The sequence below is a fragment of the Carettochelys insculpta genome, chromosome 3 (assembly GCF_033958435.1).
Source record: "Carettochelys insculpta isolate YL-2023 chromosome 3, ASM3395843v1, whole genome shotgun sequence".
Taxonomy (NCBI): Eukaryota; Metazoa; Chordata; order Testudines; family Carettochelyidae; genus Carettochelys; species Carettochelys insculpta.
Window position 1 is genome coordinate 27,450,973 of NC_134139.1, and position 16,457 is coordinate 27,467,429.

General features: G+C 37.2%; 1 protein-coding gene across 6 annotated transcripts in view; it reads left to right on the plus strand.

The window, feature by feature from the left end:
- PSME4 (proteasome activator subunit 4) overlaps window positions 1–16,457 on the plus strand; it is a 147,198-nt gene that overhangs the window by 46,016 nt on the left and 84,725 nt on the right. For all 6 annotated transcript variants that reach the window (XM_074989520.1, XM_074989521.1, XM_074989523.1 and 3 more), the window contains 10 exons: window positions 1,001–1,093; window positions 2,479–2,744; window positions 4,438–4,624; window positions 6,208–6,297; window positions 8,134–8,198; window positions 8,287–8,437; window positions 11,023–11,121; window positions 11,580–11,649; window positions 12,231–12,298; window positions 12,884–13,099. In XM_074989520.1, coding sequence (XP_074845621.1) covers window positions 1,001–1,093; window positions 2,479–2,744; window positions 4,438–4,624; window positions 6,208–6,297; window positions 8,134–8,198; window positions 8,287–8,437; window positions 11,023–11,121; window positions 11,580–11,649; window positions 12,231–12,298; window positions 12,884–13,099 — 1,305 coding nt within the window. The remainder of the gene's footprint in view (window positions 1–1,000; window positions 1,094–2,478; window positions 2,745–4,437; window positions 4,625–6,207; window positions 6,298–8,133; window positions 8,199–8,286; window positions 8,438–11,022; window positions 11,122–11,579; window positions 11,650–12,230; window positions 12,299–12,883; window positions 13,100–16,457) is intronic.

Genomic DNA, 16,457 nt, shown 5'->3' on the forward strand with positions numbered 1-16,457 from the left:
GGATCCACAAGAAGCGAGGTGGGGTACAAGGACATGCTGGCCACTGCTTCCCACAGCCCCCAGTGTCTGGGAATGGCAAACTGTGTCCTGGGTGCTGTGGGCAGGTGTGCTTATGGATAGTCACCATCAGAAAAACATATCATAGCCAACCATGGATTATCTGTATGGGCCAAGAGCCAGAGGTTGCTGACCCCTGGGATATACAAAGCAAATTTCCTTGAATCAGACTCTTAAGTTCTCAAGCAGTGTTCTCTCTCTGCCCTTGTAAATGTTGATTATCATCTATGGAAATATTTTGTGTTGATTTGCTGATGGTGAAACTGATCTATCCCACTAAGAATCTAATTCTTCCAGGCCTATATATATTTCTTTTTATTGGGCTTCCTATGTTTGGTCTTGGGTATTTTTAGTGACACAGCCATTGTTTAGTAAAAGCTGAACAAAAGTTCACTTTACTTTGCACAGTACAGGTTGAACCTCTCTAACAATGACCTCTTGTGGTTTTGCAAATTCTCTGATTCAAGTCCCAAGAGTGTGGGACTAGAGAGTTTCAACCTGTAATTTTAATTTATCATCTTTAATATGCTAGTAGAATGTTGCAGTCTTCTTTTTCCCGTCTTGCTCAGACTGTAATATTGCGTAGCATTTGTAATCTATAAAAAGATGCTTAGAGCTGATAGTTCTAAAATAGACAGAAGGGGAATTCTTACAAGCTTTAAAACTCTTCCTGCTCACTAGAACAGAAGAAAATCATAGAGAGGTAATAGAATGCTTCTGTGACCATTAACAAGTGCAGCAACTTGTTTATTGTTGGTGGAGTAACTGTTAGTTAAACCATGTTGACTTTGTTATGGAAGGATATTATATTGATTTTTAACTTGTGTCATGATGCTGAATAATCTAACTTGAATAGGTTAAAATTGACTTCTGACCTTGACTGTCCTTTTTCATGGTCTTCCTATTAAGAACATTAAATATATATTTATTTGGTTTTGAACAGGGTGGACCAAGTAAACTAGTACAGAAGCACTTGTCTGGACTGTTCAATAGTATTGCATCTTTTTACCATCCTTCAAATAATGGTCGCTGGCTGGTAAGTTTGCTATGCTTTGATTTTAAGACTCAAGATTTTAAAGTTGCAGTGGGATTATAATTTTAATGTGAATTTTTCTCTGATGGGGTCTTCATTTTCAGCAAAGGAGTGTATCCTGCTTTATACTAACATTCTCATCCCATAATAGATTTTATATTTTTCTTGGAAGTTTAATATATAGTGCAATGTAAAATTAAACTGAAAACCACCACTGTCTATTAAGAGAACATAGATTATTTTTAGCCATATACTGTACAAACTGTGAAAATGAACAGGTGAAATGAAAACTTGCTGCTAGTCTCTACTGTATCTATCAGTTTTTCAAGCACCTAGTAATATCTCGTTTAGAAATAATAGGATGGTTCTAGTGTCTGAAGCATACTTTCTTAGTAAAGAGAATATGATACAGGTTGAACCTGTCTAATCCAGACCCCTCTTGTCGGGCAACATCCATTATCCAGCATGATTTTACTTAGCCAGATAACCACTTATTATGGGTGTGGCCAAGTTCCCCGTGGTCCCATAAGGTTTGTTCACAGCCACCAGTCCTGTCTTTCAGTGTTCTGTGCTGTTGTTGTTTAGTTTGAAGCCCAGTAAGCAGTGGAAGTTAGACAATACTGACATCCCATGGTCTCGCAAATTCTTTTATCTGAGCAGCTCCCAGATCATATTCCAGAATATCACCATAAATGTGAGTGTGCAGAAGATGTGCTATGCTAACAGGCTACATTCTAAATTCAGAGGATTGAATCTTTGTTTGGTTCCCCCCCCCCCCCCCCGAGCTATTCAGTCATTGTACAGAGTACATAAGTATGTGTTTTAAATCATTATAGAAATTATTAGGAATTACATGAACAGTATAGCTTGCAATATTTTGGGAACTGAATTCACATTGCAAATTTGGGCCATTTAGATTTACTACAGGTGGAACCTCTCTATTCTTGCACTCTCTGGTCTGGTCTCTAGGTCCAACATGATTTTAGTTGGCCAGATGTCCACTTACCATGGGTGAGGCCTAGTTTTTTGCTGTCCTGTAAAGTTTGTTTACAGTCAACTGTCCTGCTTCTCAATGCTCAGTGCTATTATTTAGCTTTAATTCATCTCTAAATGTCTTCTAAGAGCCCATTAAGTGGAAATATTGATAATGTTGTTACAGTACTGACCTCCTGCTGTTCAGCACCGGTCAAGTCCTGAGGGTGCCAAATTAGAGAGGTTGAACTGTACATTCCTACAGTTCTTACCCATTTTGTAATTGAGCTACTCTTCTGAAGTTAACTCTGGTTTTGACTTTCTGGAATAGGAGGGATATATCAGGTTTTACCATTGTCCATTCTTGCTGATAATTACTTGAAACTGATTGTAACCTCTGATTGTATGTCCAACAGCACAAGTTGATGAAACTTCTTCAAAGGTTGCCAAGTAGTGTTGTTAGAAGACTGCATCGTGAGCGTTACAAGAAGAAAACTTGGCTAACTCCTGTACCTGATAGCCACAAACTTACTGATCAAGATGTTACAGACTTTGTAGAATGCATTATTCAACCTGTCCTTCTGGCTATGTTTAGCAAAACTGGAAGCCTAGAGGCTGCTCAAGCCCTGCACAATCTTGCACTAATGCGCCCTGATTTAGTAATTCCACCTGTACTTGAAAAGTAAGTTTTTTATAATTAAACAATGAAGAAAAATTACTGCAGAAGTCTGGAGCTTCTCTTACCCGCCCCCCCACCCTCTGCAGCCATAGTGAGCCGCAGAAGTATTTTCTTGGTGCAGGGAAATATTTGAGCCAGATGGAGCTGCTGGATTAGATCATACACCATGCCCTTCCCTGCAACTAGGTTAGTCCAAGTGCTGCCAACTGAAGGAGGAAGTGCTTTTCAGTTTTAGTGGTTGGCTGCTCCCTGGCTCTTGAGGTTGTAACAATTAGCTGGCATAAATTAGAATTGCCTTCAGGCTGCGCTCATTTACAATGGAGACTGTCGCCAGATAATTTCAGGATCAACCGTAAGCCAGTTTTGCAGCCCTCGCACCTGAGCTGTGCTGAGTTCTGTCACAGTTCACAATTTGGGCCAAAGTTTAAATATGTACACTTAATGTAATTTGAGTAGCACAGAGTGTGTAGCGTATTGTATGTTTCTACTGATCTTTTTTTTTTCTTTTTTTTTTTTACAAATGATACATTGTATTGTTACAGATAATTTAGAAATTTGCTTTGTTGCCTTTGATTTTACAAGAAAGCTACAAAAATAGCCCTTCTCTGGAATGATTTGGGTCCTAAACGATAAATAAAATTCACTGTAAAAATCAAATGAACTGGCAACAGCATAATCCACTTTACTGTTCTTACCATTTCTTGCCACACTAGCAAAATTTTGAAGACATTGCACCATCCTGTTCCTGAGAAAATAATTTAATTTTGCCATATGTGAAAAATTAACCTCAAGTGCATGTGCAAACTTATTTACTTGCTACATTTAAAAAAAACATAATTACTGTTTTAAATAAGGAAACAGTGGCAATGTATTTGTTCTGGTTTAGGATGACTGTGTAATTGAGTGGTGGAGCATAATAAGACTTGCATTGCTGTGCTATTGTCTGCGTACACTTAAGGCAATGCTCTGTTCTGTGTAGGCACATCTGAAACTTGTAATTTAGTCATTTTGAATGAAGTAGTGCTGACATGACATGGTGACTTCAGTATGTGCATGAATTGTCATGACAATAAAAGGAACTATTTCAAAGTCCTTACTATATGAGGTGCTAAAAGTGTCTGATATAAAAAGACCCAGGAAAGGTAAAAATTAAATTCTAATATTTTATTTGTGTAATAAATATGAGCTTTAATTTTTAGCACAATGTCATGCAGTACAGGACCTTAGAAATAGAAAACTCTTAAATGTTATATCTTTATTTAATTTTGATATGTAGAGACAATAAATACCATCATTTTGTCCTACGTGTAATTTTTTGAAATCCACAGAGGCCTCTTATTTTAAATATACCTAAACAATTTATCTGAATAGTATTTTAATAATATGGACTTTTTAGTCTGACTGATAGCTCCTCTAATTGTCAGTATTTTGTTTAATTTTATCTGTCCAACAATAATTCTCTGTGACACTGGTGGTGAACAATACAGCTCAGATCACACACACGTTTTAAAAGAAAGGCATTATTAAATTCACTGTGCACTTAAATATAACAAGATTTGGGCTGTTGGATATTTTCTAAAAGGAACATTTTGAACTGACATACTATTGCTTATCTAATGTGAATCAATTATGGTTTTTCTTCTAGAAGTTTAAAATTTTAGCTCTTTTTAATCTGACTTTTTTTCAACCCTTATAGAACATACCCTGCACTAGAGACATTAACAGAACCTCATCAGCTCACTGCTACTTTAAGCTGTATAATTGGAGTAGCTCGCAGCCTGGTGTCTGGTGGCAAGTGGTTTCCTGAAGGTCCAACGCATATGCTACCACTGTTGATGAGAGCATTGCCTGGTGTGGATCCAAATGACTTTAGTAAATGCATGGTAAGTGTATAAATCTCAGATTTTCCAAAAGTGTAAAATATGGTCTGCTGTCTGACAGTTACTTTGAAGGCTCTTTGGTATTGAGTATGAGAGGGATAGTCATGTTAGCCTGTATCTGCAAAAACAACGAGAAGTCCTGTGGCATCTGAGACTAACAGGTATTTTGGAGCGTAATCTTTTGTGGGCAAAGGCCCGCTTCGTCAGACGACATCATTAGTCTATAACGTGCCAGTGGACTTCTCGTTGTCTTTATTGTTGAATTCAGAGTTAGTGAAGCTTATGTTTCCAAAAGATTTTAGGTCATTGTTCATGTCCATATTCCACTTATAAAAATTAATAAATGATTAATAGATATTACAAACATATTACTGGTACCAATAGTGTGTGTACATAGATCAGTATATCAGTAAAAAGTGTTATACATGATTATAAGAAACTTTTTGGCCGCCATAAACTATCATAATTTATTAGGCATCTGTTTAATCACCTGTAATCATGTCTTGATTCTTTGTAAGCCATTTATAAATGGAACTGCAATATGAAGTGTGATTGAATTCTAACACACAAAAGGTTTTTAGTGAAGAGACCAATATGAGTACTGGAGACATAATTCCACACATCCTGCCAAAAATTACCAAACAGACCTATAGCACAGAACATATTTTTCACTATTTAAACATTTAGATAGATTTTAGCCATGAAGTATGTATGGTTTGTGGTTCCACTGACCATGTTTTGTGGCTTGTCATAAACCACCTTTCTACTCTGCAGTGCAGATACAGTGGACTCACCTTGCATAGCCTTCAGCTTTGTGAACTGACTGGCATGTTAGGTTATTGCACAATGTTCAGCATCTGGATGCAGAGATTTGCTTCTAAGGGTATATATCTCCAGTTGAAAGTCAGGTGTAATGGTAGTGCAGGTAAGCATACTCATGCTAGCTAGATTAAAGCTCAAGCAGCGATGGCAAGGGAAGATGCGGCAGCTCACAAAATAGTGGGTCCCAAATGGGTTTGCAGTAGGTTATCTAGTTCATGCTGAAGTCTGTACCGCCATGTCTTCATTTTCCGTACTAGATAGATTAAAGCTAGCACATGTATCTTCCTTACCTGTATTACACTTGCACCTTAATTTGCAGTATCTGGTTTAAAGTTTGTTGAAGTAGATTGAACAGTTTTTGCTGTCTTCAGTGGGCATTGGATCAGGTCTTAAATGTGCACAATGATCAGATATTTAAACAATATATACTTCATGGTTAATGATGTTGCATTCACATTTTGATGCTTCTTTCAATGTAGCATAGCCATTCATATTTTACATTTTAGGTTGGAAGTCTCTCTTCCTCAAAATTCTAATTGAATTAGACAAAATAAGATAATTATTTTGGTACTTGATTTTGGTAAAAACTTGAATGAAATATGTTAATAAAATTTTCAGAAACAAATAATTGGTTTTTCATTTTTACAGAAAGTTTTTAAAGATTTTTCTTTTCTAATTAATAGCTCAAGCTTTAAATCCTATATAAGCCTTTAATTTGTATAATGTGGCAATGTTCACTGAGACATATGTCTAACTCCCAACAGATCACATTCCAGTTTATTGCAACGTTTTGTACTCTCGTGCCTTTAGTAGATTGTTCTTCTGTACTGCAAGAAAGGAATGATCTCACAGAGGTAAGAATGTTTGTTACACACAAAATTCCACACGTTGCTTACTCTCCTATTATGACAGTGATCTGTCTATTTAATACACTTTAACTGTCGTCTTATAGAAGTGTGTTACCAGGAATGTGAAGGACCATCCTAAGAACAATGCTCTGCAGAGTTAAAAATAACATATTACTTAGAAACAGCTTGATAAAAGAGAAGAAATTTTAAAAATCTTTAATCCTTTCATTAAGTTTACTGAACTGTTTGAACAATGAAAATTAATTCCTTTTCACTTTTCAGTTATATATTAGTACAATATTTCAGTGTTTGGAGATGTTTTGAATATAAACTGTATTTGACATTTAACAAAATAGCCGCCTACTAGCATGATGATAATACCAGCTGGTATTGTCCCTTTAAAGTGTTTACAATAAATCCAATAAAACATGCAAATGACTGAAGACTTGTTAATAAGCTATATCACCTCTCATTTTTAGTCCAGATCTGGCCCAGTTTGGTATTAATTAAAATAATAATTTGGCCATTTGGAAAATAGTTTGAACATGGAGCTCCCAGCGTTGCCGCTTTCACAAATCTCCAAATGGAAGCAATTTTCTTAAAGGAAAAAGCTCCTCTCTGATTTTGTTTAAATTGCTTTTCTCATTTTTGAACTTTAAGGCCTGGTGTATGCTAGGGAACAAGGTTGATCCCAGATACACAATTCTATCTATGCCATTAGTGTAGCTAGAATTGATATAATCACAGTTGACTTTCTGCCCTAGTGTAGATCGGGGCTCTTCGGGCTCACACCAACGTCCCTTACTCCATGCAATAGTGTGGAGTACCAGGTTCGATGGCGAGCCCAGAGAGATCTGTTTTTGCCGCGTCTTCATAGACAGCAAAATCAAACTCTGCAAGATTGACCATGGCACGGCCATCTTCTCGTAAGTATAGGCATACCCTTAGAGGAAATCAACCTTTTTGTGTGTCATCATTTCAGTGAACTCATCCTTCCACACAAATGGGAGGACCTTCTCCCATTCTCTTTTGGTGTGCAGGTGAGGCCTTATTCAAAACCATCCCTTCCCTAGGCTTTGATCCCTCTGTGCTAGTACCCAGGCCTAGAAACAATTCCCAGTTCTGTTCCCACACTTCCTGCTCACTTTTGATTGTGTTCCTCAGTGTTGAATAGAGGAGATGATTGGGTAGCAGCTGACCTCTGAGCCAACTTCTCTCCCCAGGCCCCCTCTACATTCCCCTCAAACTCTCACCATTCATTCCACTTCCTATTCTTGACACAAGCACTATAAGCTAGGGTGCAGATAGATTTTATAAATGGAACATTGACCTCTGCTGGTAGCAGCTGGAACTGCAAACCAAAAACTGTAGTTTAGTGTCTCAGCACTGGATCTTTACTTTGTTCAGGGCTCTCACTATCAATTACAGCTCAGGCAGAAATTCTGAGTTGCCAGAGACTTTTCTTCACAATTAGCACTAATTGACATCCTTGCTAGAGGTAGCAGTGAGGCCAAGGATTTAATTGCCACAGAGACTGAACTACTTTCTCCCTAAACCAGTACATTGCAAGACTCGCCATGCTGACATGACAGTATAAAGAAGGTTGAACTGTAGGTGTGTACTATAGATAAAACAGACTGTGCTGCTAAATTCTTCAGTCTGTTTATCCAAGTGCTAATCTTACTTAAATATATTTGAAAAAGATAGTAATTTAAGGACTATATATAAATTTATAATTTATGTAATTTAAATCCCTAAATTACTAACGTACGTATATTAATATTTATATATATATATATATAAAATGTTCAAGTCTTTCTTCTTTATGCTGGAAAACTGTAGGTGGAGAGAGAATTGTGCTCTGCTACTGCTGAATTTGAAGATTTTGTTCTGCAGTTTATGGACAGGCGAGTATAGAGACTATCTGCAGCATGGAAATCTTAAAAGTAAGATTTTTATTAACTTACTAAATTTTGATTTGTTCCAATTGTGTAGATGTTTTGGACTCATAGAAAGCAGCACACTAGAACAAACTAGAGGAGAGACTGAAACTGAGAAGATGACTCATCTAGAGAGTTTAGTGGAACTAGGCCTTTCTTCCACTTTCATCACAATCCTCACTCAGTGTTCAAAAGAGATATTTAAGGTAAGTGGAACTTTATAATGAAAAATGTATGCCTAAAAGAAAATGTTTTGTCTTGGGTTCGCTTTTAGTTTTGTACATTGAAGGTTTTGTTCTTCCTATGATAGCAGAGCACTTGTACGTTTGATGATTCATCCTCCCTTAATAGCGGTCTCGCATTTGTACCTCTGATGAGAACTTGAAAAACAAGAGCTGAATACTTCATGATGTCTGCTTTGTCAGATACTGTAGTGATGTGTTCCAGTATAAAATCCTCACTCAAACACATATTAAAGCGTACACTCTATGTTTAAGAAAACTGTTGTGGGGGTCAATTTGGTTTGGCAAGATTCAACCTTCATCTGCTAGAGGTGACCACTAAAGTCCCAGACTCTTCCCCCTGCCACCTTTGAGATTGAAATTACTATTACTGTGGCTTCTCAGCCCAGCAATATTATCACCAAAACCTTCCTTGAATTGTCTAAGAAAACTTTGGCCATGTGATATTTAAATTAGAGTTTTGTCTGTTTGGATACTTGGTGTAAAAAAAATTTAGCTGCCCCACCAATCATTCATGAGGTACAGTAGTGTGTAGGGCTTCTTTTGGCTTAATAAGAACCATGTGAGTTAACCTGTCTATCTTCCAGATGAATGGGTTAATTATTTCATTATTTGGACAGTGACTAGTCATGTGCAGGTTGCACTGCATTTTAACTAAATTGTCCTGCAAATGGATGACAGAGTTAAGCTCTTTTCTTTTAAATGTCATTTAAAATGTTTGAGACTTTCCTGTCTAAGGCTATGTCTACACTACAGAGATCTTTCAAAAGAAGCCCTTCCGGAAGATCTCTTCCAAAAGAGCTTCTTTCTAAAGAGTACATCCACGCACAAAAAATGTAGATCAAAAGAGTGATCTGCTCTCTAGAAAGAGAACATCCACACAGCCCTCACTCTTTTGAAAAAAATGGGCCAGGGATCGAAAATGAGGACTGCTCTTTTGAGAGAAGTACCATACAGAACATCTACACCTTTTGTTTTGGAAGAAGCTTTCAAAAGGGGGGGGCTCTTCCTGAAATGGGAAAGGAAGACCAATTTTGAAATGCGCACCACATTCTTTCGCTTTACTTTTGAAAGGACACTTTTTGACTACGTCCATACTTGACCTGAACTTTGAATGGGGCATGGGAGTTTACTAGTGAAGTGCTGCAATGAATATACAACACTTCATTAGGCTAATTCTCCCTGCAGCAACATCGAAGTGTCAGCATGCCAGGTAGCACTTTGAAGTGCCCACGGTTGCACGTCATGTTGGTACTTGAAAGTTGCTGCGGGGAGAACTAGCTTAATGAAGTGCTACATATTCATTGCATCACTTCACTAGTAATCTCCCAGCAGCCTGATTACCATGCCCCCTTTGAAGTTTGGAGCAAGTGTACTCATAGTCTTTGTGTGTAGATTCTCCATGGGAACTTCCAAAATAGCCCCCTTAGAAAAATCTTTCAAAAGAACTTGCAAGTGTAGACACAGCCTATGGATCCAGCTTTATAGGATGTGAGGACAAGTAAAGAAACTTGTATATGGGGATCAGAACTAAACCACCAGTGTACACTCTTCTGTGAAAAGCCAGAGCAGAAATGAGGAGTTGCTCCAGAACTGGCTCAGAACCACTTCCAGGAAGTGCCTCCTTTCACCCAATCTGGTGGCAGGAAAATATGGGTGTGTTTTTTTTTTGGCCACTCAGTTGTGGGAAGGGAGACAGACAGGTCTCTGAAGAGTTGTGGGACTTACTCAGTGAAGCCTATTTTTTGTGCCCTCCAGTTTTTTCTTTTTGGAACCATCCTAAAGCTGGATTGGGTATTGCCTTTGTGTGTGTGTGTTTTATTTCTTGCCCCCAGTGTCATTGAATGCTGACTTTATTAATGAGAGGATAAACCTTAAAACAAAAATAAATTAAAATATTGCTGTGCATAATATAAAAAGAGCTATCCATATTTGAAGCATTTTCAGTAGTGATGCCCACCCTTTATCTTTAAAGTTGAAGCAGTTGCAGCAAAAATTATTTGCCACGAGCGTATATTTTTTTTCCTCGTGTTGTAACAAAATGAAAGTTTGAAAGTTACTGTGGCAGGGGGAGAGAGTCCTTGGCTCCTAGCCTCAAAGATATTGTTGTATTGTAGTATCCTTCTCTTCCAATATAGTGCAACCACTAAACTTGACATAAGCTGTGGAAGCTTTGTGCAACAAGCCAGTCGTGCCATACAGTCAAGGAACCATGCAGGATTTTTTCTCAGCCAGTATCTGGCTTTTCCGTTCTTCCCACCTCCTTCTCCACACACCCCCTGCCCCACATCTATAACTAAAGCTAATGGATGACTTCTGTGTACTAAACGTCCAAGCATTCTGTATATTTAAAAAATGATTCTACAGAATTTCTATTTTTGTTTTTATTTCACCTGCACTTTTGATTGTAAAATGTTACAAATAATTGTGAGGATGCGCTTTGCTGCGCATTTTCATCAGCTCTGTTCTGTGTGCAGTACTACAATATATTGCTCTGTTCAGAAGACAGTTTATGAATAAATTATTTTCTTCTTCTGTATTCCACTTAGGTTGCCTTGGAAAAAGTTTTTAATTTTGCTGTTTCAAATATATTTGAGACAAGAGTTGCTGGTCGGATGGTTGCTGACATGTGCCGGGCTGCGGTAAAAGTAAGGGAGGGAACATTTTTATTTCATTGGGAGTTTAAATTAAACATAAGACTATTATTACTTATTGAATCTGAATTACTTTTGAGAACAACATTCTTTGGAAATTTAGGTTGTCCTTACAGTCATTTTGTGATTATTGTACCTAAAACCTGATAGTTGTAATGAGATGAAAATGTAACAGCTTAAATATTTTGTGAATATAATTTAAATCCATAGGACTGTGAGTTTGAGATTCATTTGTGCTACACTTTAATACAACTGAGAATTAAAAGTGCTTGCAGAGAATCTCAATCATGGAGTCAAACTCCCAACATTGAAAAATTTTTAGCTTGAATAACAGTGAGAGCTGAATAAGACCCCATTCTTATTTCTCTTCTGTTGTAAATAACACTGTGAGTTTACGCTGATTATTCTTCACATTTATCATCATAAGATCTTGTTTGTGACAATGTTTTCAGTGCTGTCCTGAGGAATCTCTGAAGCTTTTTATGCCCCATTGCTGCAACGTTATAACTCATCTTACCATTAGTAAGTTCAGAAATTTACTAATTGTATTCCACTAGCCTTTTACAGGGTGGAGTTTTGTAGATCAAACTTAAAACTGATATTTTAAAATCAGTATCTGTTACTTGGAGAATAGTGTGTTCTTTTATAAATTAAAGACATCTGACCCTCAAGAAATGAATAAGTGTAAAGGGAATGCTTTTACTAGGACTTGTGTAGAAAATTCTGCTTATTATTGGATTCTAAAGAAATGTAGTTTTCAAAAGTCATTTCAAGGGGTAAATATTAATAAACTTATTGTCTGCCATACTTAATAAAGCCACATATGAAAATAGATTTGACTTTCTGATTCCTGGGTTAATATTTAATAAGTACATTTTACTTCTTGATGAACACACTGACTGCTTTGGCATCCAGGTGGGTGGGAATTAAATCCCAGTTTTTTGGGCTGGGGTGGCTAAATAGTCATAAATGTAAGACTCGGTTATGAATGGCTGAGCTTGTTTGTGATACTCATAGTTCTAACTTTTGAAACTGGAAAACCTTTAGATATGAACATTTAAGTTCCATAGAATAACAGTAAGGCTTAAACTTTTGCTCTTCAGATGATGATGTCTTGCATGATGAAGAGCTAGATAAGGAGCTACTCTGGAACCTTCAGCTTTTGTCAGAGGTATGGCAAAGAATGTTAAATTCTGGTTGTCGCTTTGTATGTTGGTTCCATCATTGACTCATCTTTAGTGCCATTGGAAAATATAAAGTTCATTTTTGCAATTGCACTGTTATACTTAAAATTTATATGTAATATTTCATGTGCTCATTTTCCTTAAGACTGTAGAATTAAGCTAGAGTGCGTAAATATATTATACACATTACAGAAAATGAATGTTTTATTTATATGGGAAATAAATGTAAAGCCTTTGGTTCTAGTACCAATAATGGGCAGGGGAAGAAAGTGTGCAAGAGAAGTCACATTTTAAAATGAAACTTGATTCAGTGATAAAGGCAGAAAAATCTCACACATAGTAGAGGTTGGGCAGCAGTGTGGGTTGAGGAGGCCATAGCCAGGAGTTACTGTTTGAATGATCAAGTGAATATTATTTCATGTAGCAACAAAAATGGATGTTTCTATAAAAATTTAATTTGAGTTAGTATTTTATTAGATACTGTGGACTCATATAGAGCTTTAGTATCCTGTACTGTTGGTATTGAACTTCATTGGTTTTGTTTACTTTTTAATGTTTCTACCTTTTATTAGATTACTCGAGTGGATGGAAAGAAGTTGCTACCATACAGGGAGCAGCTTGTGAAGATTCTGCAGCGAACCCTACATTTAACCTGTAAGCAGGGTTACATACTGTCTTGTAACCTACTGCACCATCTTCTTCGTTCTACTACACTTATCTACCCCACAGAATACCGCAGTGTGCCAGGTGGCTTTGACAAGCCTCTTTCTGAATACTTTCCTATCAAGGCAAGGATTTTCATTTATTTAGGATTAGAAGATTTGACAGCTTTTTTTAAAAATGCTACTCTTATTTATTTGGTTTTTTTGTTGAAGATTTATCAAGACAGTGAATATGGAAAGTGTAATTGAAAGATGCTTTAAGCTTTGAAACCTGCATTGCAAGTTAGTAGTTGTATTAACTGAGATAAAGTTATGGTAATAGCAGAAAAGATTATTGCTAAATATGTTGAACAGTTTAATGTCATGGAGCACACTTAGTATCGATGATGTTCACACTACTATATTTATACAGTTTAAAGCAAGGCTGATGATCATAGTTTGGTATTATGCCCAAATTTAGCAAATTATGATGAACTGACTTGTGACTTGACAGTTGTGAAATGAAGTGGTATAAATTCATTAGCTTTAAAGTTGAGCAGCGAAGTTTTGAGTTCCTCAGCATTCCTGAACACTCTACCAATCCTCTTCTTTTACATTTTTTCTTTTGTTTTCCCCAAAATTTTGACCTACAGAATATTAACCTATTTCTTATGGTATCTCAAAGCATCATTACCTCAACTCCATGTTTGATGAGCCAGACGTATAGCCCTTCCTGGTTCTTCCCTGAAGCATGGGGAAGTATAATTTCATGAGCAATATAAAAAGTATGCAAAATAAATAAATATGAACATGTTTTTTTTTTTTAACAATCTGATTCCCCCCACCCCCCACCTTGCCCTTTGTGTATTCATTATACTACTAGAAGGTGTCTGGGAGAAAAGATGAGAATGGAGAAGCATTTTAGGAGTGGTATTTAAAGAAAACGAATCATACTAATATACAGAGAAATTAGATTGTCACAATTAAAATTCAGTTAAAATATAAATACAGTCAATGTTCTGGGTAGTAGAGAGCAGCTGCAGGGAGACACGGGTGGGGGGTCAGTGGCAATTCAGCCCTTCCCTACTCCCCACCCCAACAGCACTCCAGCACTGACTCCTGCTCAACCTCTGTCCCTAACTTCTTGGTGATGACAGAGTGGAGTAGCTTGAAGATGGGGACAGGGAGCTCGTTGTGCTGGACACAGGGTGGGAGAGCAGAGGAGCCTGCCACCAGCATACACAGGGGGATGCAAGGCGGGCACTGAGCGGGCCAGCTCCAAGGGGTGGGGCATTGCTTGCATGCTCGGTATTTCACACTCCCCAGCCATGATACTGCTTCTCCATGCTCCTGCCTGGTGTCCGCTGCCCAGAGCTTCAATTGTGAGTTATGCCATGTATTTGAGTGTTCTGGTTATTCAAAGACCAGATAAAAGATGCAGCAGTAGTATCAAAACATGAAATTGCAACAATGAACAAATTGTCAGCTTGTCCTCAGGTTACTAAGGGAACCTTCTGTGTTAATGAAATTGCATTTTATGTAATTAGATTGTCTTTTGAAAAACTCTGAAATTATAGTGTGTCTCCTCTGCACTTGTGGAAGCTAGTGCTGTTTTGTTGCATATATGCATACGAAATCAAGTAATGTAGCTTTCTTAGCACTTGTTACTTCCATTATATTCACACCTAAATATAAATACACACATTCGTCTTAAAACTATGGAGAAATCCCAATACTTCAAGATTACTTATGCCTACTGCATGCTTTCTAAAGATCCCTTTTATTCCAACTGCTAATTGTCATAAAAGTGTATCATATGATTCTTAGAATATTTATTCCTATCTTGTCATTATACAAAGTAATACCCATGGAAGACTTGGATATTTTTCCAAAGATGAAAAGTAACAGCCAGCTGTTCTTTTTGTTTTTTTTTTTTTTTGATAAATGGACATTCTCTGTAATCTTAACTTTAATCTTTACTGATTTTTTTTTCTGAGAGCTACCAAATCAAAGTTTTAGAAATAATATAAGATAACATCCATAACAAACTGCATGAAGATAAGGAAGAACTGGAGATGACAAGGCTGTTTGTGATGAGTAGCCAGGGACATGACCATTAGTTGATTAGCTCTCTTGCCATCCTAAGCAGATGTTGGCAGGTGTCACCTAACTAGTGATAAGTACTTGTAGGAAAGATTGTTGTTTAAGTACATTGATTCTGAACCATGTCTGAACTCTGTCTAGAAATCATGAAATAACAGGTGACTTCCTAACTCAGACATGAGTTACTGCAGCACAAAACTCTTCTGATCTGCTGAGCCATCCCAAAATGTGATAATGCCAAAGTTAACTACAGAACTATCCTCTAAATCTGAGCAGTGAGTTCTTGAGTGTTTTGAGGGTTTTATCTTGATTTTGGCAAACATGGCTTTCTTTATTAAACATACATACTGTTTTTGACCTAAATAAACTATAATATGATGGCTTATTGCTCTATGCGAAGTGAGATGGGATTCCTAAGTGAACATGTCCATATTGCATTTTGGACCCTTGTTAGAATGTCTTAGTCAAGAGGGCCATGTCTACACTAGCCCAAAACTTGGAAATGGCCATGCAAATGAAGTTTTTACTAGTGAAATACATATTCAGTGCCTCATCAGAATGCTGGCAGCCGCGGCACTTCAAAATTGGCACAGCTTGCCACTGTGCAGCTCATACAGATGGTGGGGTCCTTTTGAAAAGGAGACCCAACTTCAAAATCCCCTTATTCCTAACAGCAAATAGGAATAAGGGGATTTTGAAGTTGCCAGGGTCCTTTCGAAAAGGAGCCACATCTGGACGAGCTGTGCAGTGGTGAGTTGCGTCAATTTCGAAGTGCCAGGGCTGCTGGCCTTCTAGTGAAGGGCTGAATATGTATTTCATTAGTAAACTTCATTTGCATGGCCATTTCGAAGTTTTGGGCTAGTGTAGACATAGCTGAGGACAGGAACTTAAGGAGCACAGAGTCTGAAATAAACTCTTGTTCTTACTAGTTATTTCTCTGGAAAAATACTGAGCTAAATTGGAGAAGCAATATAAGGAAGCTTGTGCTGTCATTGTTTGTTATGTTTCTCCTCTATGATTAGATAACTTAACTTAAATTTTAGGTTGCATCAGGGACAGCGTATATACAGTGCCTACTACAGTGAGGATGTAATTCATGACTGGGACTCTTGGGACTCTACAAAATCTCTCTCAGTGCCAGCAGAAGTCCCACTTTTATGTTAACATGAGTAGTCCTTAATTGCATTTGGTAACTTTCTTGGCTAAAATATATGGATAATTAGAACTGGGATAATCAGATGACCTTCAGATCTCCACACTGGATAGAACATTACTGCATGACGATAATATTATTAGGTTGAATTTTGATTACCTGAAATGGGATTGTCAAACTTCAAATTTGTTTTTTATAATGAATGTTTTTCAAAAAAGCTAGAGATTGGACACTGATAAAACAGGGTAA